The sequence below is a fragment of the Ptychodera flava genome, chromosome 2 (genome assembly GCF_041260155.1).
Source record: "Ptychodera flava strain L36383 chromosome 2, AS_Pfla_20210202, whole genome shotgun sequence".
In the NCBI taxonomy this organism is placed as follows: Eukaryota; Metazoa; Hemichordata; class Enteropneusta; family Ptychoderidae; genus Ptychodera; species Ptychodera flava.
In genome coordinates this window covers 3522619-3545674 of record NC_091929.1, presented here as the reverse complement: position 1 = coordinate 3545674, position 23056 = coordinate 3522619, and the positions used below count along the sequence as shown (strand labels likewise).

Sequence of the window (23056 nt, the reverse complement as noted above, 5' to 3'; positions counted from 1 at the left end):
TTAAGTGCCATCGAGTCACGGATGACGTAATCGAGCGAGATACCTTTGGAACGCGCATAATGACGCATGCGTCAACTTTAACTCGCCTGGGCTGTTTTTTGAGAGAAACCTTGAATTTCGTAGAAATACTCCCTCTCATGTGTTGCTACCAGACCTGCTTGCAAAACAACCTGGCGATAAAACTGATAGTTTTACAGTCCAAATGTTTTTTAGAAAGTGAAATTCTTAATTTTGAGATATTTGTATGGATCAGAACCCCTTCGTGTAAAAATTAACAGAAGTAACCAAAGGATATTAGTTACTTTAAACGTGAAAGTATTCTGTTTGAAAGCGGTACAAAATTCAATTATAAAGCGAGAGGTGAACCATATTTTATACGAGATATTTGCAGTTCAACATTTCAGCCACAGAAGATACAATATAAAGGAAATTCGTTGACTGGGAAACCATTTGAAAAAAATATTGTGTAGACGGAATCGCAGATTACAATTAGCGCAAATGCCATAAGCCGATTGGTCGAGGGCATCAATTGTGATAATTCAAATTTTCAAGATCATATTCCAGTGAAAACTTTCCAAAGTTTTGGCATATTTTAAGTATGACCATTGCCAGTAAAAGGTAAGCAGCATTAGAAACTTGTATAAAGAATAGATATGTGTGTATGGACACTTTTAAAGGAATATATAGAATAATTGGTTTTTTTTATTTGAAAAGTGAATACGTTCAAGCCACAGAACATGTGATACCTCCATAGAAGAAACAAAGAAGAAACAAGAGTATGAACACGGAAATCATTGATTCGATAGTTGAGATAAAATGTGGCACAGTGCCATAATCATGCGATGTATGCCGTCATAATGAACAGTACAACGCATCCGTGAGGGAACCACATTTGCATGACAAGTGATCTTTTATTTTCTCGTCCAAATTTGTAACACAGACAAGAGCCTGATCAAGAGACCAACTACCGTCTGTTGTTATTCTGACGCACTTATTCTCAGTTTCAAGGATTCTACCCCAGAGTTTAATGAACCTGACTTTTCAGAGGCGTGTTTAGTGAAATCGTTGAAATATTCCGATTCAGATAAGAGAATAATGAAAGAGACAGAATAGAGTATTAACAGCTTGATATATACTGAATACATAGACAAGATAATTTGTGCGACACGGCCACGACTACGTAAACCCGATAGACGAGAGATATACCCTCTGCAGAGCATTTCGTGACTTTGTTAAAGGTCACGTTCGACTTTCAAACAAATATCATAGGGTCGAAAAGATGAATTAAACTATGCAGGAGCTTTTAAAATTCTGGAAGTTTTGAATACTCACGCTAACTGATAACAATATCTATCCGTCGATGCCGCACAAAAATGAAACATTGCGTAATTGCTTCGTATGTATCATGACTGTGATTATATCGGAATTCAAAGTGAATGAAGTCGAGCTTAGTGAAATTTATTTCACCGTTAAGTTGACATAAACTGAAACTTTTGAGCGGCTCAGATATGATACTCTTGTCGTAATGTTAAATGAACAAAACAATGTCGTTAATATGTTGACTAGATAAGGCTGGATATTCTTGACACAAGCACCAATGTTAAGACTGAAGATGCTGCTTGCAATCATGGACGGCCGGCTGAGAGAGAGAGAGAGAGAGAGAGAGAGAGGAGAGAGAGAGAGAGGAGAGAGAGAGAGAGGGTGTCGTTTTCATGAGGTCAACATACAAGACCAACGACGCAAATATTAACTAATCCAATAATTACCTCAATATGCATCTCCTTTTGTGATTTGGTAAGATGTTTTTCGTCAAGTTTTGGCAGTTTTACCAGCTTAAAACTGAGGAAAAAATTAATACAGAAAAAAATTGCGAGACTGGAGCGAGAAAGTGACGCTTTCTCGCAATTGGTGAGAATCTCTTGTTATTCTCACCGCTGTCGGTGAGAATTTTTTTAATTCTCACTGGTGAGCTGAAAGGATTGAAATGCACTCCTTGGTGAGAATAAAGTATGATAACAGATTCTCACCGGTGAGACTGGAAATTCTCACCAAGCACGGTGAGAATGGTAATTTTCACAGTGAGAATGTATCATACTCATCATTTACTGGTGAGAATCAAGCAGACTCGCTGTTCACTGGTAAGAATTAACCAGACTCGCCGTTCATCGGTGAGAATCAACCAGACTCACCATTTACTGGTGAGAATCAAGCAGACTCGCCGTTCATAGGTGAGAATCAACCAGACTCGCTGTTCACTGGTGAACAGTGAACAGCGAGTCTGGCTGATTCTCACCAGTGAACAGCGAGTCTGCTTGATTCTCACCAGTGAATGATGAGTATGATACATTCTCACCGTGTTTGGTGAGAATTTCCAGTCTCACCGGTGAGAATCTGTTATCATACTTTATTCTCACCAAGGAGTGCATTTACAATTCTCGCAGATCACCGGTGAGAATTAAGAAATTCTCACCGACAGCGGTGAGAATAACAAGAGATTCTCACCAATTGCGAGAAAGCGTCACTTTCTCGCTCCAGTCTCGCAATTTTTCCTATAGTGTTACCCCAATTATCGCTCGATGTAACGATGTCGTCGGCTTTATATGTAAATGGAATAGCACTAAAAAAATAATCGTGAAGTAAATTTATCATTTTTATCATCGAGCGACAAATATCATTCGAAGACGTGTTTTGACGGATAGGCCATTCCGAAAGTGTTATCGCCCGATTTCTTCCTGGTTAAAATTCTGATTAATTTGACGTATACGGTACTGCCAGACCACCGTTTCGGTATTTTTTGTATTACAGGGTCAGGCATCTGCTAAGATGAGAGCTGAATGCGTTGCTTGTAGAAACTTATATCACCCTGAGGTTTATGCGAGTGATAGATTGCCAGATATATAAAACAGTTTGGCCAAAAAAGAGATAAGGTGTGTTGGAAATTGCCTCTGTAAAGCCTGGGACGACATGCTTAGACACGTAAGCTTCCTGTTTCGACTGCACTCAAATGCATATATTTTAGGTGGTTGATGAGATATTGGACGTAGGTCAAAGGTCAGTCTAAAATTTGGAGGAAATGTTGGACGTTTGGTACTTTTACGATTTACAATGACGGCTCCTTGAGAGCTGAACTTCTCTGAGTTTCTTCATTTATAGATTCCTGTAGTATGCTAACAATATTGATTGATTAGTATGATTTACTGATATTCTTGTCTTTAATATTATACAGGATCTTGTATACTTCAATGCAAGGTCAAGCGCCATAGTGTGTGCTGTGTGTATCTATCAGATATCTAATCCCTATGTCTGAACGTTGAACGAAATTCTCTAGGTTTCACTTTTTTACGACAACATTTAATTGGATGGTGGTTTTGATACGGTTAAACTCACATAGACTGATTAAAAGAAAGTAGGTAATTCCATCCGACCTGGACAACTGAAAGCCGCGTGGTTCTTATAACCCGACCTATCATCTCCAAAATCCACAAATCGAAAAGTTATTTGTTGTGCATGTTTACCACATTCATGTCTTTCTAAATTTCTTCTCTATCTCATTTTCATTAGGACATAAAATATGATTTTTCAGACAGATGTCACATTTTGCCCGGAAACACGTTGCAAGAAACACACTGTTTTGAGTTTACCTTTAGAAGCATGCTTACATATTAATCAAAATCATTACTGTCCATGCAAGCAGTTTGGCTAGTTATAAGACTATTGTCCTTAAAGGGCCATTATTTGAAACAAGCTGACGCCATGAATGTTACTATTAATTAGTCTTCTGCGGGTAGCGCTTGATGACACTTTATAATTTCTCCTCAACACACCGTAAACTCATAAATAAGTGAATAATTTCAGATACTGGACAAAAGTCGCGTCGAGAAGTCCGATAACAGAGACAAATTAACAAAATTTTGAGAGGAGTTGAGAATTTTATACTGAATCGTTGGAATGACATCGTTATATATTTGTTGTTTTTTCTACTGTATACACTCACTTTAATCACATAATGAATGCAAGTCTCCTAAATTAAGTTGACATAAACTGAAACTTTTGAGCGGCTCAGATATGATACTCTTGTCGTAATGTTAAATGAACAAAACAATGTCGTTAATATGTTGACTAGATAAGGCTGGATATTCTTGCGTTTCTAAGCTCAAGGTCAGTTTCTTACGTGATATGAAATTTTTGGTCAAGCTTTCCTTTTCATGTAAGGCAATGATCTCATTCCAATGTTATTAGCTGTCACATGTCTCCTTTATAGCTTGGATCCGCCCTTAGCATTCAAAGAGAAATTCCCGAGGTTTTGGTTTTTTGTTGTTGTTTGTTTTCGGATGTAGATATGTCAAAGGATAATCCGCAATACTTAAAAACCGTAAAAACATTGAGTGCCACTAGATGGAGTAATCGAAAGGTAGCATTTGATTGACAATGAAGTCATGTTTTAAGTGATCGCAATAAGACATCAACTTCAGTTGTCAGTAGGTTCTACTTCCATTGTTGAACCAAAGCCTCAAACCTACATCGTACATTAACGTGTATCATTCACATTTATATTTTGTTCGTGTTGCTTGTTTCCTACCGCTAATTGTGCACCTTTTACAAGCTATTTTTTACGAAATCGACGATGGCCGACTTTATGTCAGCCACATTATGTCGGCTGTAAACTTTGTGATTCACACTCTACCTCGCTGTGGCGGCGTCCTAACACTTCGTACTGCTACAGATTACGTAGAGAAACAAATTAAATGAACGCGAACATTTTCATGCTTTTATTTTATCGAAAAATTGATCCATTTTTGAGAAAATGACAACTCGGACACCAAGCCGAGAATATTATTTTGTGTTATCCTCTCTGATCATGATTACAAGCACAGTTATCAAGTCCGTTAAACGTACCGATGACGTCTTCGCTTTCAAAAGCTATGGCAAATTGCCTCATTTTGGTAAGGTTGCTTTCACAAATAACGATTAGGGGGCCGGAGGAATCGTGATTGAAATCGTATTTTTTTCAGATCCCCCCTCAATACCCTAAAAAAATTTCAAATGCCCCCCCCCCTCTATATGATCAAAATTTTTCAAGTCCCCCCAACTATCACAAGCACGCATACTTGTAAAGCATGTGCGCGCAGACAAAATAAACACATATTGCGCCATTCCGCTCGCAGATGTTCAACATTACCTGTTATTAGTACTTTGTAAAGTCATATTTCTAAGGCAAGTTCTTAAATTGATTCATTTTTAATTTGCATCAGTGAACTTTTTGGCTTTAGCAGTCTAAGCCAACTTGAGTTAATCCAAATCTGGCCAGGTCAACTGCTCCTGCCGAAGAGCACACAAAATGCCGATCATGAGAGAGTATGCAAATTGTGAATTCTGGCTAATTGCCATATTGTATAAACTGAGCACAGTGACCACCAAAAATTTGTTTCAAAAGTACAAGACATATATGAATTGGATGCCACTAAAAATTGACAATATCGGAAGGTTAAAATATTCCATCAAATAAATGTTTTATTCTCTGAAATACCATATACCAGAAGGTCTCCTGGTCTTCCATGCGTTGCTCTCTGGCCTAATCTTGTGTACAAGTATGTTTCACTGTCGTGGGTGTCATTTGACACAAACTCTTCTTCAACTACCATGTACATCAGATTCAGAGCTATCTCTGTCACTGGTCAGCTATGCAGTGACAGTAACACTGCAGTAGCAGGGCAGTATATCTGATAATGACACTGCCCATAGGCAGTAAGCTGTATTAACTTTGATAATTTTGGCAATATTTTTGTTCAATTTATACAACTGCGTTCTTGTTCTACTCCCTGCAGCATATTGAACTGTCCAGTATTCAGCTTGCTATCACAGCCTGTGTATGTGTAGCATACATTTGTATCACTGACAACTTACTGTCACTGATTAAATTATCACCTAATACATATTTATATATACAGGTTTTGTCGACAAACTAATATTTTGTGTTTGATTATGCTGTAGGGAGACAGCATGAAACTGTAGTTGATATATTACATAGAAATATTGCAAAAATCATCAACAGTTGCAGCTTCTGACCTGTTACTAGGCTCGTTTGGTTTTTTATAACAAATCACACTTTTAGATTTTTTCGAGGTAAAAGTCATGAAATGTGACAAAATGGTTCTAGATTTTGTTAAATGATTACTAACATTACAACAATTGGATGACATAAAAATGGTATTCATTTTCATTTAATTACCAACAAAAACTTGGAATTGGAAGGGAACCAAAAATTTTTCAAGTCCCCCCTCTACTACCCTCAAAATTTTCGAATCCCCCTGAATTCCTCCAGCCCCCCTCCCCCCAACCATTTTTTGTGAACGCAGCCTAAGTTGTTGAATGTTGTAAGCCTTGTTTAGGGCGCCACCACTGACTGAAATGTGATGTATGCTTGAGAGGATGGGAGACTCCATGATGATATATGTGAGGGGACTCCATCTGTGAGGTCTTGGCTGTCACTGCTCAACCTCATAGACCCAAACATACACACCACTTTATTATTTGTACTTGTAACATGAATTTTTAAATTTTATCTCCAGCTGTTAAGAGAAATCCTGTTGCCTAGGGACACCAACCCACAAGAGCAAAAAGAAAACATAGAGATTTCCACACTTCCCCATGATGTTACTTCTCATCAGTGTTGTCACTGCAGTGGTACAGTGGTGCCTTCTGTCTCTGGTATGTATATTTAATTTTTTTCACCTTTAAAGCCTTAGTAACTGTATCTTATCAGTGTCCTGACTGTTTTCTTGCAGAATGATTATTGATTTGCATAATGATATTGTCATTATGCAGGAACAATAAATTGTTTAATCGAGACATTGACTTGTACACAGAACAGCTCATGACATGCTCTAACGGAGAACAATATATGGTAAAGTACAGTATATGATAAACCTTATGGCCCTCATTACTGCCGCCCTTGGTTGTATGGCAGGTGAGCCCTCCCTGTAATTGGGACCAATCCGCTGTACAATCTCAGGAGCCAAAAAACTTATCTGGGCCATAAAGATTATACTTTTCTGTGGACTCAGTTTGTCTACATGCTAATGGTGTTTAACTCGTTCACCCCCCTCCCCAATTCCCTGTGTAGAGGGCCAACTCTACCATAGAAAACAATGGATTTTGGACAAACCATGGTGGTGAAAGGGTTAAAGAAATTAGCTTAAGTAAAAAAAAGAACTAGTTATCGCAAAAAATTGACAACTTAAGGAAGAAAATAAATTGGGCAAAAAATCAAGCAAACTTTGAAACATTCCTGGGGAAATGTGTCCACGCTCTATTTACAATCACCTTTTAAATTTGATCTCATCTGTATCAAAGGTTTCCCCATATACTTTTGTGCTATTGTTTTCTGGTTTGATGGCATCAAAACTCAATGTATTAATACTTTGGTTTTTTTTTGTTTGTTTTTTTTTACCAGATGCCACAACACAAACTGATTTAGACGGCATAATTGTTGCAGTGTCTAAAGACCATGGTTATGCTACAAATCTACCAGTGACAGCTGATAGACTGAGAGGTAATTCATCTGATGGTACAACATCACAGGGTACTACTACAGATAGTGGAGGTGAAAGTCAAATGGACACAGAAGGTGATGCACTGGACAATCATACGTGTGACACTTTTGATGATTCTGATTCTGATGCTTCAGATGAGGACATGTCAGAGGACCCAGACTTCATTCCGTATACATCATCATCTGAGACTGATTCAGAGTATAGTGACACAGAGCCAGATATTATCATTGATGATCCTGTTTCTAGTGATCCAGCAGAGCAAATGAAATTTTTAGTTTTTGAATCTTCACTAATTGAATTGTTTACAAAGTGCCAGAGAAAAGATTGTCCTGCACAAGTTATTTCCATGCAGAAATTATTATCTGGTTCAAGATTGATAATCAAAACAACATGCTCTGCTGGGTGTCACTACAGTTGGTCCTCTCAACCAACTTTAAATAAAATGGGAGCTGGAAATTTGTTGCTGTCTGCAGCAATTTTATTTTCAGGTAACACTTACACTAGGCTCTACGATATTGCTCATTGCCTTCACATGCCCATTGTTGGTGAAACTCAGTTTTACAACATCCAGAAAAAGTATTTGTTTCCTGTTGTGAATGAGACATGGCTATCGATGCAGAATTTAATCATAAATGATCTTCGTGGCAGAGATAATGTTTTATGTGGTGATGGCCGTTGTGATAGTCCTGGGCATTGTGCTAAATATTGTACATATACTTTGATGGATGAGGAAACAGGGTACATCGTTGACTTCTGTGTAAACAGTGTTGCTGATCCGTCAGTTAAAAATTCAAATGCCATGGAGCCAATGGGCCTCAGGAAGTGTCTTGATTTCCTGAAGAAAATGGATGTACCTGTTTCAGTTCTTGCAAGTGACAGGCATATTACAATCAGGAAAATAATGAGATTAGAATATCCTGAGATTGAACACCAGTTTGATATTTGGCATTTGGTAAAAAGTGTAATAAAAAGACTCTGTGCTGTTGGCAAGGTAAAGGGTAACAGTGCTCTGTTGGAATGGATCCAGTCTATCAGTAATCATTTCTGGTGGTGTGCAGAGTCATGTAGGGGTGATGTTAATGTTCTGCGAGAGAAATGGCAATCTGTGGTGTACCATACAGTTGACATTCACTCTTGGGATGACAAGGAATATTTCCATGCATGTGAGCATGAGCCCATTAGTGAAGGTAATAGGAAGGAGATATCTTGGCTTCGTGTAGGTTCCCCTCCACATGATGCACTGAGGAAGGTTGTCAATGACAAAAAACTGTTGAAGGATCTTGAACATATTACTCTGTTTTGTCACACAGGCGAATTGGAGGTTTACCATTCACTCTTGCTGAAATATACTCCAAAGCGACAGCATTTTTCACACGAGGGAATGGTGTGTCGCACACAGCTTGCAGTGATTGACCATAACTACCATGTTGCTAGGGAACAGGCTACTACTAAGTCAGGGTCACTGTGTTTCAAAGTTGTATACCCCAAGTCTCATAGTTATAACAAGAAATGGATTGCAAAGATCAGAAAGGAGCGCAAGACTTATCCATATCGTGAGAGTATGATGAAGGAAGTTGTTGCTATGCGTGTTAAAAATCAGTCCAAATTACATGCTGATATTCCAAATCTCAAGTCCAATATAGCTCCAATTGATAAGCCATGCAAACATGATGTCATAGAGAGGACTTTCCAATTCACTTGGTTTGCCTCTGAGAACTGTGAAATTGGACAGAGTGATTTGTGTGTGCTTCAGAGGCTAGGCAAACATAATCTGAGGTTGTATTGTAAATATGGCAAAGTGTGCTCTTGGACATTCCATTTGTAGCTCAGTTGTCAGCAACACAGTTTTTCTCATAGAATGATTGTCTGTTGTCCGTCTGTCCATAAACATTTGACTCTTTTTCTGAAACCAGTGATCAGATTGTGTATTGAAGTTTGCATGCAGGGTCTTTAAGGTGATCAGAGTTTGTTTTCAGAGTTGTGGTTAAATATGCTCATTTGTCTTTTGGGGCAATTTTTCCTGTTTTTGGTCAAAAATGATTTCTCTTAAATTGGTGGCCTAGTTTCCTTTGAAATCTGGTGTGCATATCTCTAGGAATGATATTAGTAACAAATAATCAAATTGTGCTGATATATGAAAGATTGTATTTGGGAGCAATTTGTGCAATTTTGTAATGTTTTCATTGGGTTGGAAATAATAGTTTCTATTTAAAAGGAAGGTCAGCTGTGAACTTTACATACAGTCCCTCCACTGCGTGAGTTATGCAAAATAGATAAGTGATTCATTTTAAATTAATCATTTCAAGCCTGACAACGTATCATATACCGGTATATCAATAATTTTTAGCTATGATCCCAGAAAGTCAAAGATGACTTTAATATTACATGTAGGTTTATTTCCAAGTCAGACTCAATTTTACTGCACATCAATCTAGCCATGAACAAAATAACACCCCTGGCTGAAATCTGTACAAACCTCTGGCACTGTCTTGGTATCCTGGCTTGGTCAGCTCTGCCTGTTACAGACATGTAAGTTAATTGCAGAGATTTCAGTCAGGGTCAAATGAACTGACAGACACCCAGGCAGAAATAGACCCAATATTTGTTGGTCCGCTTGTACCTGTTAGTCTGAGATTCAATCTATTATGCTATGTTTTGTACAGGAAATAGTCTGACACAAGGCCTAAAACCTTCATGCAATGTTAAATCCTTTGCATGACTCTGACAGCATGACTAAAATTTACCAATCTTAAAGAAGTTAAAGTTCAATGAAATTCAAGCCTGAAAGGATTAAGGAAATCTTAATATACTTGTTTTATTGCTATATGTAGCAGCTGTGTTCTCCCAGAAATTTCTGTAACATATAGGCAGATTTGCATAATAATAACTCAATATGATAATTAGTTTCAGTTGCTTTCCTAAAAATAAAAGTTAGGGACTGATACTGTTTTAGGTATAAGAAGAATACTATTTGAAAGTATATGAAATAGAAACTGTAGTTTATTGAAATGCAGTCATTGGAGGACACAGCTCAACTAACACCAAGCACATTTACTTAACTTAGGCATATTTTACATGTATATCTTTTAAAGTACTGACAAGCACTGTCAGTATCTTGATTGCGTGTCTCCAATAAGTTTTAAATGTACAGATACATTCTGAAACAGTGTGAGCGACAGTGTGTCATTGACGGTATTTTTATTTGTCAAACAATACATAATGTCAGAGCCCTATGAGCTGCAAGGTCACTTGTCATTGGAGATGAAGGGGGTCAACTTTTACTTCAATTTGGTGAACATTTAATTGTCTGTGGTAACTTGCAAACAGAATGAGAAAAAGAAATCTGAACTCTACCACAAAATTTACACACATATACTCTGAAATATGAACATCCCTTTGATGTATCAAGGCTGTAATTATTTATACAGAATGGGTGTTTTCAGTGCAAGCATTTTTTTGTTTTTAATTGTAGATATAATGGGCATTCTTAACAGGTGTAATAAAAGAAGAGACAAATGAAATTCAAAGTCACCATGTACATAGCTATGCGAATCACCTGTAATTTTATGAATGTACAAATGATTCCAAATAAATGTGTATAAACTGGAAATACTAGTATGATTTTTTTTTACTGTGTGGAATTAAAGCCACAGTAACTGAATTTACCGGTAGGTGTTTTTCCGTGTTTTTTTGTTCTGTGTATCAATTCCATGTTTCCCATGCTACTCCCAATAGTATGATGAAAAGCAAAATTTTTAAAGTATGACCATGGCCTGTTACTGTATATGAGTTAAAACCGTTGTGATTGTTGATAAATGAATTAAAGTACAAACTGTATTTCAATTTTCAGAAATAACATTGCTGATTGTTCACACAATGGCTGTGGTGAGAACCTTCATACTTGGTGTTTCATCATGCTACAGGGACTTGAGCAAGAAACATCTATCGATGCATGGAACAAAATGGCTGAATTAAATAGTGCACAATTTAGATACTGGTATAGTTCACTGCTTGTCATAGCATGATCATTTAAAGGGACCATGAGCTGCAACTTCGTAGAATTTGTTAAGATTCAAATAACTCCAATATTCTCAGATATTATTTCATTTCTACCAATTAAATCATATAAGGTCAAAGTATTACATTCTTTGTGTTGCATCAAAGTGCCCTCCTTAAGGCTCACAGTGTGTAACCTATCATGTAAATTTTAATAACTATCATTAGTTCAAAATGAGATGATGAGTTACAGAAAATGTTTGTCTTCAGCTGCTTTACAAAGTTTAAAATAAAGACAAAAACAAATACAGAAAAACCTATTTAGGACACCTTTGGGAACCAAAAAACTCCTTAATACAGAGGTGTCCTTAATGGACAGGTAATTCTATTGAAAGAATGAATTTTGTCCTTTAAAAATTTGTCCTTAATAGACAGATGTCCTGATTAGAGAAGTGTCCGTAATGACAGGTTTCACTGCACATGTAATCATTTTGGCCAAATCGGTAAGTCAACATTGGTCACAAAAATAAACAAGACAAACGCAACTTCAACTTTCATTCACAATTTTTAATACACATAAAGCATTGGTCATAATATCCACAACACTATCAATCAGGATATGCAGTGGCGTCAACATCCTCAACCTCTCTGAATCCAGTATAGTGGTCATCAGGATACTTGTTCCGAATGGCTGTTACAACACAAGATGGTATTACTCTCCTTACATATCGACCAAGTCTTTGATGAGTCCACCAGGTAAACTGTCGATAGGCTGCTAGTCTGTATGTCCTGTAACATTACAAAATATTTAAAATATGCAAGACTATCTCTATAGACAATGACTTGGGGATAAGTTACATGATTTAAACAGTCATATGGAAGATTAAAAACTTTAAAATGTCTAACATCCTAAAATATTTTTTTAATCACAAGAATTTCTGTTTGATTGTTATTATTTTGAACACAGCTACATGGCTAATAAACAAGTACATCACAGAATATTCAACTAAATAACAGTAAACAAGTAAATGAAAATTGTGACCAAATGGACAAAATAGAAAAATAATAGAACTAACACCTTGAATAGGTTAGGGTTATTAAAAATAGCGCCAATGGCACTTGATCACAACTGGCACATTGTGAAACTACTCTATCTCTGGGTACACCTGTACATGAAATACTGAATGGGTAGGTGCTGCGGGTTTGGAGTTTGTCAGTAAATGCACACACAAAACAAAGTCCCGAAGTAGCGAATTCCAGCCATTTTCAAACCACACTGTTTGTCAGTGGGGTAAGCAATATTCGCAAAAATCACATTTCCAGGCTAATAGACTATGTTTTACGAAATCACACGTCCTTATTACAAAATAAAACGATCTTTGTCTTTAAATCAATGCGCCAGTAAACAGGTCCAGCAGCTAGTTATGTCATCAAGTCTGTAATGTTAAGGGTCATAACAAATGTGAGAAATCTAAAACATTAAATATGTTGTTTTTTATCAATTTTATTACCAAAAGCGCATGAAATCTCTGATACTTTGAATCAGCCATCCTGCATATTTCTAACATTCATCAAAACCTCATTTCTGTTCCACAACTCATTAAATAGTCCATAATGCAGGATTGGTGTACATTCCAAAACTACATATATGAAAGACCCCTAAAATCAATTAGTTAAAGGGGGTTAGAAATTTCCCAAAACTATCTAACCCCTGCTCCGTTTGGCTCCATTTTTCGGAATCGGAACCTTGGAACCAGTCTGAATATCTGTACCAAATATCAATGCAGTCTGTTCAGCGGTTTTTGACTTTTGGTTGTTTACGGAAAATGGACACTGAGTCTGTCTGACACCGGTTGAAGCTAACCCTATATCACAACTTCCAGATGTGATAATGACCTATGTCATTATGTTAAAAAATACCGCCAATGGCGCTTGGACATAATGACCGCTTAGTATTATCGGCATTTATCAACAACCACACTCACTGTGAATTAGACAGACCACGAAGTCAATGAGCAACATATAGCTGAAAGACTATTTTTCACATTGCGATTTTAAGCTCATTTTTATGAGAAAAGAGACATGTATATGTATATGGAGAAATAGCAGAAGACATATTTGTAAATTGTTTGTTAAGTGACAATCATATATGCATCTCTTGAAATTTTGTGGTTATAAGGTATAACACTAGTGTAAGAATAATGAGGTTAGAATAAGTTAGTAAAGCTAAGTTGACAGTAATTAAGATTACAAAATTATACACTAAGCTGGGGAAATCTGATTGAAATAAATGTTGAAAAGTAGCAAAGTCATGGTCATCTTTTGTCTAATACCTTGTGTAAGTTCATGAACTTTACATAAATCTTGCTGTAGATTTGTTGCTAATGGGCAATAACTGTGTTTCAGATCATTTGAGAGCAATCCATCCATGACAGCTTTAAATTGTAATATACTTCTATTTAAAGGAGAGAAACTTCTCAAATAATTTTTTTCCCTGTAATTTGCTGTGAGAACACATGGACAGATGCTCAGGACTCTATGCTGGTGCTACCTTGATAACTAACCTACAACTTGTAACGTCATTGTCTAACCTGTTCACCCCAATTTCCTGTAGACAGGTCCACACTCTCCATTGATAACGATGGGTTTGGGCCATACCATTGTAGTGAAAGACTGTAACATGTGAGGTTGTGGATACTTAATCTCTGGAATGTCAAAGTCTGTATATTGACTCAAGGATGTTTACTTAACAAATGCCTAGGGTCATCTCAAAAGTGATAATCTAAACTATGAAATATGTTTTTTTTATTGCTTTTGATGCCCAAAAGACCATAGAAATCTCTTATACTTCGAATCAGTCATCCTGCATATTTCTAACATTCATCAAAACCTCATTTCTGTTCCACAACTCATAAAACAGTCCACAATGCAGGATTGGTGTACATTCCAAAACTACATATATGAAAGACCCCTAAAATCAATTAGTTAAAAAGGGGGGTTACAAATTTCCCAAAACTATCTAACCGCCGCTCCGTTTGGCTCCATTTTTCGGAATTGGAACCTTGGAACCAGTCTATGTATCGGTATCAAATATCAACGCAGTCTGTTCAGCAGTTTTTGACTTTTTGTCGTTTACGGAAATGGACGACATCAAACACCGGTTGAAACCACCTCTATATCACAACTTCCAGTTGTGATAATAAAAACTGGGAAAAAATGGACAAAATAGAAAGAAAGTAGAAAAAAACAAACAAAAAGACAACCACCTTGAATGGGTTAGGGTTAGGGTTGGGGTTATGCTCACCTCTTATCCTCTCTGTGAATACTGAGGTGAGCATAATCTCAACCCTAACCCTAACCCATTTATGTTATTTGTTTTTCTGTCTGTCTGTTTGTTTGTTTCTATTTTGTCCATTTTTTGTAGTTTTTTACTAATCCATTCATGGTGCTTGTTTGTAAATGTTTGCTCTTTATATATATTTTTTGCTATTTTGTCCATTTTTACTACTTTTAACGTGTTATTTAGTGCCAGTTCCCTGTAATTAAATAAATAAATATGTTCACATCATTCTACTAGTTTGTGTTCTTTTAGCTATAATAATCGCCAAAGTAAGTTAATTTGGGCTTTCAGAACAAACAACATTGTTAAAGTCAGTCAAAAATATGTACACTTGTTCCAAACACTTCTGGTTGTTGTTGTTGTTGTTGTTGTTGTTGTTGAGTGTTTTATCGCGGTCAACTGGTAGCACAACCATATATCCTATAATTGTTTTTGTTTTGTCTTTTTTTTTTTTTGTAAATAGACCTACGTGGGTGAATTTATATCTCAATTTTGTAGCTGTGATATCGCAGCGGCTCTTGTGGCGTATATCGAACGCGCTCGGGTCATTGGGGTCAATTCCACGTGACCCCCAATGACCCGAGCGCGTTCGATACACGCCACGGCCACGGACAAGTTCCGCTGCGATATCACAGCTATCAATTTTGTTATTTTTCGTACTGCGGTGACACTTTGTTACTTATGGCAACCATCCAGTCTATTCATGGACTGCAATTAGAAACCACAATACCAATATTGCGTCCCAGGAAACCATAGTTTCTTTCTCGCGCGCATATCAATTATTTCGCGGCGTAAAATCAATCAGTGAACGTACCGAGTCTAGTTTCCTGGACGTTTAGGAAAATAACAATCGAAAAACAGGTAGCATGCAGTCTTTTGAAAAAAAAACGTACAAAGAACTTTTGACTTGTATACTTTATAAGTAGGTCATCATTTTCATCCGCCTATCCCGATGAAATTACATCACTACCCACGGAAAAGTGGTACATCCAACGACACAAATTAACCTACCTAGTACCTCTCTCTAATGGGCTCTTTGAGACTCGTACGCGTGACGTCTTTCATGGCTATGAGGGCCGTACGCAACACGGCATCATACAGAACGACAGCATTGAAATCGGTATGCTTACAAATGCAGTCCAAACTATCTGCAGACAACCTATCTTGCACTTCCTCCAATTCCTGGCAGCAAAAATTCATAATAGGAATTTCCATGGCCGTGCAGTTGGCACAAACGCACCAGTCAGCTGCATTGGCTCCCGCTCGACCGGCAAAATCAATTTCCGTATTGAAGGGATCGTCTGATTCCTCCTCATCGCTGGTATCCCCATGGCCGATTGGCTTCCTTGGTTCGAACCTATACGGTTGAACTCCTTTACATGGAAGGCTAAATGTTTGCTCAAATTCTTCATCGCTAGAAACATCAACAGCGGCGGGAACAGTAGCCATGTTGATACGCCTTGGTTTGTATACAACATCCTGGAGCACTTATGACGTAACCGCCATCACGTGACCACAAAGATGGCTACACGCGAGACGCGATCTGTAGTGTACTCGGCAAAATTGCCCAAAATACTGAAAATACACGAAGGTGCATGTAAAATTGATATTTTTGCGATGATAATATAACTAGGTACATGTATTATTGACTGATATCACTCAGGAAAGCAAGCTTTATGAGTAAAGGTCCCCTTTAAGTACTGCAGTTCTCAAACTACAAATACATACATAATTACGATGGTACATACATACATACATACATACATACATACATACATACATACATACATACATACATCCGTGGCCACTTTAACGTTGATCAAGGCTACTTGATACAGACAGAAATTCTGTATGTATAAAGACAAACAAGGCCCTGCCAAGGGTTGTAAATGAGAGCTAACGATTGGCATCTGTGTTAAAAATTGAGACACAAGATACCACTTCCATTCATGAAAGTCTTTACTCGATAATTAGTATGAGGCAATACACTTTTATGAGCTCACAGTCTGCTATAGGGTCAAGTAAAATTGTATGTCCCATGCAGACAGTGTGTCAGGGGAAATTGAAATAAACAAGACTTGTACACAGACCAGTGCTTGGTAATGTTACATTGTCTCTAATCTTGAACACAGGGGTGTCAATCGTAAACTGTCATTTACAACCCCAGACAGAGCTAGTTTTGCCTTTATACAAGCAGAATTTCTGTCTGTATCAAGTAGCCTTGATCAACACTAAAGTGGCCACGGGTGTACATACATACATACATACATACATACATACATACATACATACATACATACATACATACATACATGCATACAGTTTTCAAACTGTTTGAGTGAATGGGCAATCACACAAACGGACAACCATCTGTCCACCCATCCATCCATCGCCAGACGGCTACACATCCCAAATTCTTCTGTACACTACGGTAGCTATAATGTTACTCATGTATAATTCATAAAAAATATACTGTCGTCACATATTGTCGTCACATATCATCACAGATATACATTTATCCGTGAGGTCGTAGCTTACGAAATACTTGCAAACTTCATCGCTACCACAAATGCCATTTGTCTTGATTATCAAAGCTTTTATACGAAGTCCTAAAAGAATGTGTTCTGATGAAAATAATATTTCCCACCTTCCTTTTCACAGATGTAGGCCTTGGTAACGACGCATTCGTCGTCATCCCATTTGTATTCTCTTCCGGACCTGTGTCAGGAAACGGAGAAAGTTCATGCTGTATTTCAGAAATGAATATCAATAACATATACTCCTAGTACCTGATATAGGACAGTTTTTATCTTTAATAATTGTAAGGCGTATAATTTTTGGGAATATCTTGATTGGGTACTTTGTACGTTTATTACATTAACTTTCATTCTTAGAATTGATACGTTTAGTGATAAGGCGACAGTCACACACTTTTTAATCATAATTATAGCTATGTATAATCACGCTTCGAATGCATTAAAATGTGATGTAATAAAGTCACTGAATTACCAAAGTTGTATGCATCGACCATTTCCACTCGGTTCACCTGCTGCCCATGGTTGGAAACTATCCAATGGCTCGCCGTCGTTGGTTTTCCAAACATTATCAGATGCAAGCTGCCCGTGATCCAAGCATCTTGCGACTTTAAACCACTCTTCAATAGTACACCGACAAGAAGAGCGTGTTTAGTGTCACTGATATCTTTGGCTAAAATCATGCCTTTTGTCTTACAGGATGCCTCGGCACCGGCATGGCTAAGTCTATCACTGAATGCAACAGGCATATCTTCTGGCAAAACTGGAAAGTAAAGTCAATGTACTGTTATTCATTTACTAACGCAATGATTTATGATACAAGACAGCATTTGAATAAACGACAGGTATTTAACTATATCCATTCGTTAAGACGACAGCCATGGACATTTTATTTTGTTTTCTAAAACTAATTTTTCAGGTAAGAGTTATCATTGGGTCTTGACTTAGGACTGTTCAGTAAAATAAGTAATAAATATTTAGCATATGGAATCAGTTGATTTTTTTGAACATCAATGTCACTTCTGTGTTTAGTTACGGCAGTCAAGTCTCCACATAGACATGCGATGACTTGTCTCGTAAAATTTGAACAACTGTGTCAGGTAACTTGTATTCTGCATATCAAAGTTGAACGTCACCCTGAACACTGATGTCACGGTACGTCTAGCAATGAACAAGAACTTATACCATGGACATTTGTTTACGATATAGAACTGTCATATCTACAATTGTAAAAATGTGTTCAATAAGATATCTTTCATGGGTCTAGCTGTTCTATTGACACATGATGTAGAATTAGCTGTCATCAGGATGTAAGATCTATATGTTGTCCATACCTGCAGGCTCACATATATAGTATTTTTCTACGTCGCAGCCGGTATCATCCCAAGCATATCCAAGGTGAGCCCTGTGTTAAAGAAATTGTTAATGTGGGGCCGTGGCCATGGATTGTGGCGTTTGCAGAGCACGTAGGATTTTAAAATGTAAACACCATTTTAAGTAAGTGCAGCCGCAAGTGTATTCAAGATAACTGACACTCATTTTAAGATTGCCGCACTCCATATAAATAACAAATCATTCCTTTTCAACTGCAAAATGAACTAACCCTAAAACGAACTTAAATCCATTTATTTGTAAGCAATGCTTCACTATCGGGTCTCATACGCTTATCTTTAAAAATGTTGTTTTCTGAATTAGTGAATGAGGGTCGAGAAGCTGAGGAAACATAGGTTTCATTTTTATCAGGAGACAGAAAGTTTGACGTAAATATTAAATATAGTGTAACAGATATATTGAAGTCACTTTTGAATTTGTTCAGTGCAGCTTTAGACAATAATGATGACATCTGTCACCATGCAGTACAATGGCGATACTGATTTACACAACCGGGCCAGGAGTCGTAAAAAATCTCTTTATAGTCTAAAAATTTCATGATGCGGTACACTATTTTTCTCTTGAATTATAATTTTCTATTCGTAAATATTTATAAAAATGATTGGTGATCTTTGAATATACCAAAGTGTCAGACAGCTTCCACTTCCGTTTGGTTCGAATATTGCCCACGGTTGGTAGGATGTCAGGTGGTGGCCATCACTCGTCATCCAATCACCATTGTTATCAAGTTTTCCATTTATCCAAAAATCTTCACCATCCATACCTTTTGATTTTAATTCATCAACCAATAGCGTATGCTTAACGCTGCTGGTATCTGAAGCTAGCACCATTCCCTTTGACGTGCATGATGCCAAAGCCTCGTCAAAGCTAAGCTTTTCAGCAAACGCAATCGGACGATCGCTTTCATCCTCTGTATTTTAAAGTAAACCATAGGAAGATATGTACAATTAAACTGCAGATCAAGAAAATTGATATTTTCACAAAAAAAGTCTTGATAATTAAAGGGGGTTGTCTCAACTCTAATCAAAGGTTGTCAGAGACGCCTACGATGGATTTATCAAGGGTACGTTGGAGATTGATGAAAGTTAATACATGTTTGTTAACGATGAATTTCGTAAAATTTAAATATTGCAGCTATATTGACGTGATTTATGTACATATCATGCATGAAATACATTGCTTGTAAACAAAAAAGTCGCACACAAGCAGTTCCGATGATCCTCCCTGTAATTTATATAATTTTTCTACCAAAATTCGATACGAAGTAAAACATTTTGAAAGACAAAGAGAAGATACGCATTTACAAAGGAAACAACTGTAATCGTGTAACAAAAGCACCAACAGTGTCTAAAATTGTATCTGTTATATAGAATTTGGCATGTAGAGTGAGACAAAATTCATAGTGGTAAATAATTTTTCTCTTCAAATTATGAAAAGAGTCAACGTAATAGAGTGACTGAAGCATGGAAGAAGACATTCTTAATACCTATAGGCTCACAGACATATCCTTTGGCAACAAAGCATTTGTCGTCATCCCAAGCATATCCAGAACCTCTCCTGTTTTAAATAAATTAGAATGGCATCATGTTACAACATACCGTTATTTCAATATATATTGGTTTTTCTCCGACTTTTTAATCTCATGAACCAATTGTAATGTTTTAACCCTGTACCGTACGTTGTGAGTTCGAACCCGATTGAAACCATCGTATTCTCTACCCTGGGTTGATAGTTCTGCTGGTGGACAGAATTGTCCCCGAGGCTGTCTTCCGCCCAGTTTAAGCGATGTATGCATTGCTTCGCTTCGATAAAGTTTGTGTGCGATGTGTGTGTACGAGCGTGAGTGCTTCACGAAGTCTACAACATGTGGAGAGGGCGAAGTCAGAATTGTAACAACTTATAGCTCGGTTATTGGACCAATCTTTTTGAGATTGGGGATTTGGCCGAGCGGTTTTGTCTGTGGCTTCTGCGCTAGTTGATTGGGTACTATACGTTGTGAGTTGGAACCCGATTGAAACCATCGTGTATTCTACACCACAGCACTTACGTTCTATCATTTCTAAAAACTTCAACGTCAGGGTAGACTTTAGGCATTATATTGTGTGTGCAATGACGCAAGACATTTGCTTGTCAAACATACTCACCGAAGCTGCAGACAACTACCACTTCCGTTTGGTTCGAATATAGCCCAGGGACGATAGGAAGTTGAGTGATCCCCATCACTGGACACCCAGTCACCATCAGAATTGACCTTGCCATTGATCCAAAAGTCCATCTCATCCAGACCCTTCGCCTTAATCTCCTCTTTTATAAGATCATGTTTTGATTCACTAATATCTTTGGCCAGCATCATACCCTTTGCTTCACATGCGGCAAGAGCATCGTCATAGCACAGTTTGTCACTGTACGCCACTGGTTGAGCGACTGGTTTGTGTGATAAAATGCAAATAAATGACTAGTTAAAATAGGTGGCTATATTTGTTCAGTTATAATCTTGGTCACTACTACATTTACCGGGGCCAAGGATACACACTATCAATCACAAAGAGACAACAAAAAACATTTTTCTTCACTTAAAATTTTTGTATGGTTAAATATAAGTAGCTCACCTTTTAAGCAATCATAGAGGTGTTTTATAAAATTTGATACAGTAATGATCACCATGTTAGTTGCTTATCACCTTACATGCTATATAAGACTTGCAGCACAGCTTTAGATATATAATACACTCACCACCAAGCTGAGGGCCACAGAGAAAAACCAACGTGATTGCTGAAAACCAGATCATAGTGGTTTGCTTTGTGTATCAAACAAAGCGACGAACCAATGTTCTGAAGCTCGTTTATCTTCCACTTTATATATATTCACATTTTTGTCATTGATTGACTGGCAGTACACCTGCATTGTCATTGGTTGCAACTTGGTTACATCAAAATATGAATAAAATAATGCAAATAAGTTGCATATTTTTTGAACCTTTCTTTTCATCAGATACAGGAGGTATCTCTGGAGATGAACCAAAACGACCTCCATACAGCAAACTAGATCTTCACAATGAAGTTACGTTCGTGAATTCATTTTGTCGTCAACGTTTGAAAACACTTGTGCATTTTTAATTGACATTATTGTTATATTGTTATAACTTGCAAAAGTAGGCATCAAGGAACAGTCAAATTGGACATAACTACGAAAGCGACATGCTCAAAAGGGAGTTCAGGCATTAATAATGGATTCAATATATAGTATGCAGAAGTGAAGTAACAAGGCAAGCAAAAACTAGTCAGTGCCTTTTTAACTTTAGTGTGGCTGTTACAAATTACAGGCATCGATGTTGCTTAAAATAGGTACACTTTTTTACCCAGGACGGAAATGAATCAAAGGCGACCGATCGTATCGTTTTCCACTGTAGTGACATACACTGTACGTTTATTAAATTATTCAGCGTCGACTGAAGTAATACATTCGTCATACGATGCCTTCATTCTGCGTGTCTCTTTCTATCTGTATGTCGGTTCGTCTGCCTGTCAGCCCGTCTGTCTGTCTGCCTGTCTGCTACATTTGTACCACTCACCATAGCTGCTTGCATTTAACCATCATCAAAGTTATTATTCTTATCATCGTAAGCAACTATTATCCAAAGAAGAGGACTTTGGCAGACTTTTCAAATAGTTATGGCTACTTATTGATTTTTATATTATAATAAACCTTTTCTATCAAAGCCACAATTTCTGTAAATTAAGTGCCATCGAGTCACGGATGACGTAATCGAGCGAGATACCTTTGGAACGCGCATAATGACGCATGCGTCAACTTTAACTCGCCTGGGCTGTTTTTTGGAGAGAAACCTTGAATTTCGTAGAAATACTCCCTCTCATGTGTTGCTACCAGACCTGCTTGCAAAACAACCTGGCGATAAAACTGATAGTTTTACAGTCCAATTTTTTTTTTAGAAAGTGAAATTCTTAATTTTGAGATATTTGTATGGATCAGAACCCCTTCGTGTAAAAATTAACAGAAGTAACCAAAGGATACTAGTTACTTCAAACGTGAAAGTATTCTGTTTGAAAGCGGTACAAAATTCAATTATAAAGCGAGAGGTGAACCATATTTTTATACGAGATATTTGCAGTTCAACATTTCAGCCACATAAGATACAATATAAAGGAAATTCGTTGACTGGGAAACCATTTGAAAAAAATATTGTGTAGACGGAATCGCAGATTACAATTAGCGCAAATGCC

At 37.3% G+C, this 23056-nt stretch overlaps 2 protein-coding genes across 2 annotated transcripts; one reads left to right on the top strand and one right to left on the bottom strand.

Annotated features, from left to right (window-relative positions):
- Positions 1-2964: 2964 nt before the first annotated feature.
- Positions 2965-11163, top strand: LOC139123734 (uncharacterized). Its single transcript, XM_070689892.1, has 3 exons — positions 2965-2976; positions 6570-6708; positions 7454-11163. The coding sequence occupies exons 1-3, from the start codon at positions 2965-2967 to the stop codon at positions 9376-9378; spliced, it is 2076 nt and encodes a 691-aa protein (XP_070545993.1). The 3' UTR covers positions 9379-11163.
- A 932-nt stretch (positions 11164-12095) lies between these two features.
- Positions 12096-21672, bottom strand: LOC139151612 (C-type mannose receptor 2-like). Its single transcript, XM_070724531.1, has 8 exons — positions 21549-21672; positions 20960-21239; positions 20302-20372; positions 19437-19725; positions 18758-18828; positions 17899-18186; positions 17537-17607; positions 12096-12338 (listed from the first exon to the last, which is right to left on the bottom strand). The coding sequence occupies exons 1-8, from the start codon at positions 21601-21603 to the stop codon at positions 12219-12221; spliced, it is 1245 nt and encodes a 414-aa protein (XP_070580632.1). The 5' UTR covers positions 21604-21672; the 3' UTR covers positions 12096-12218.
- Positions 21673-23056: the final 1384 nt, after the last annotated feature.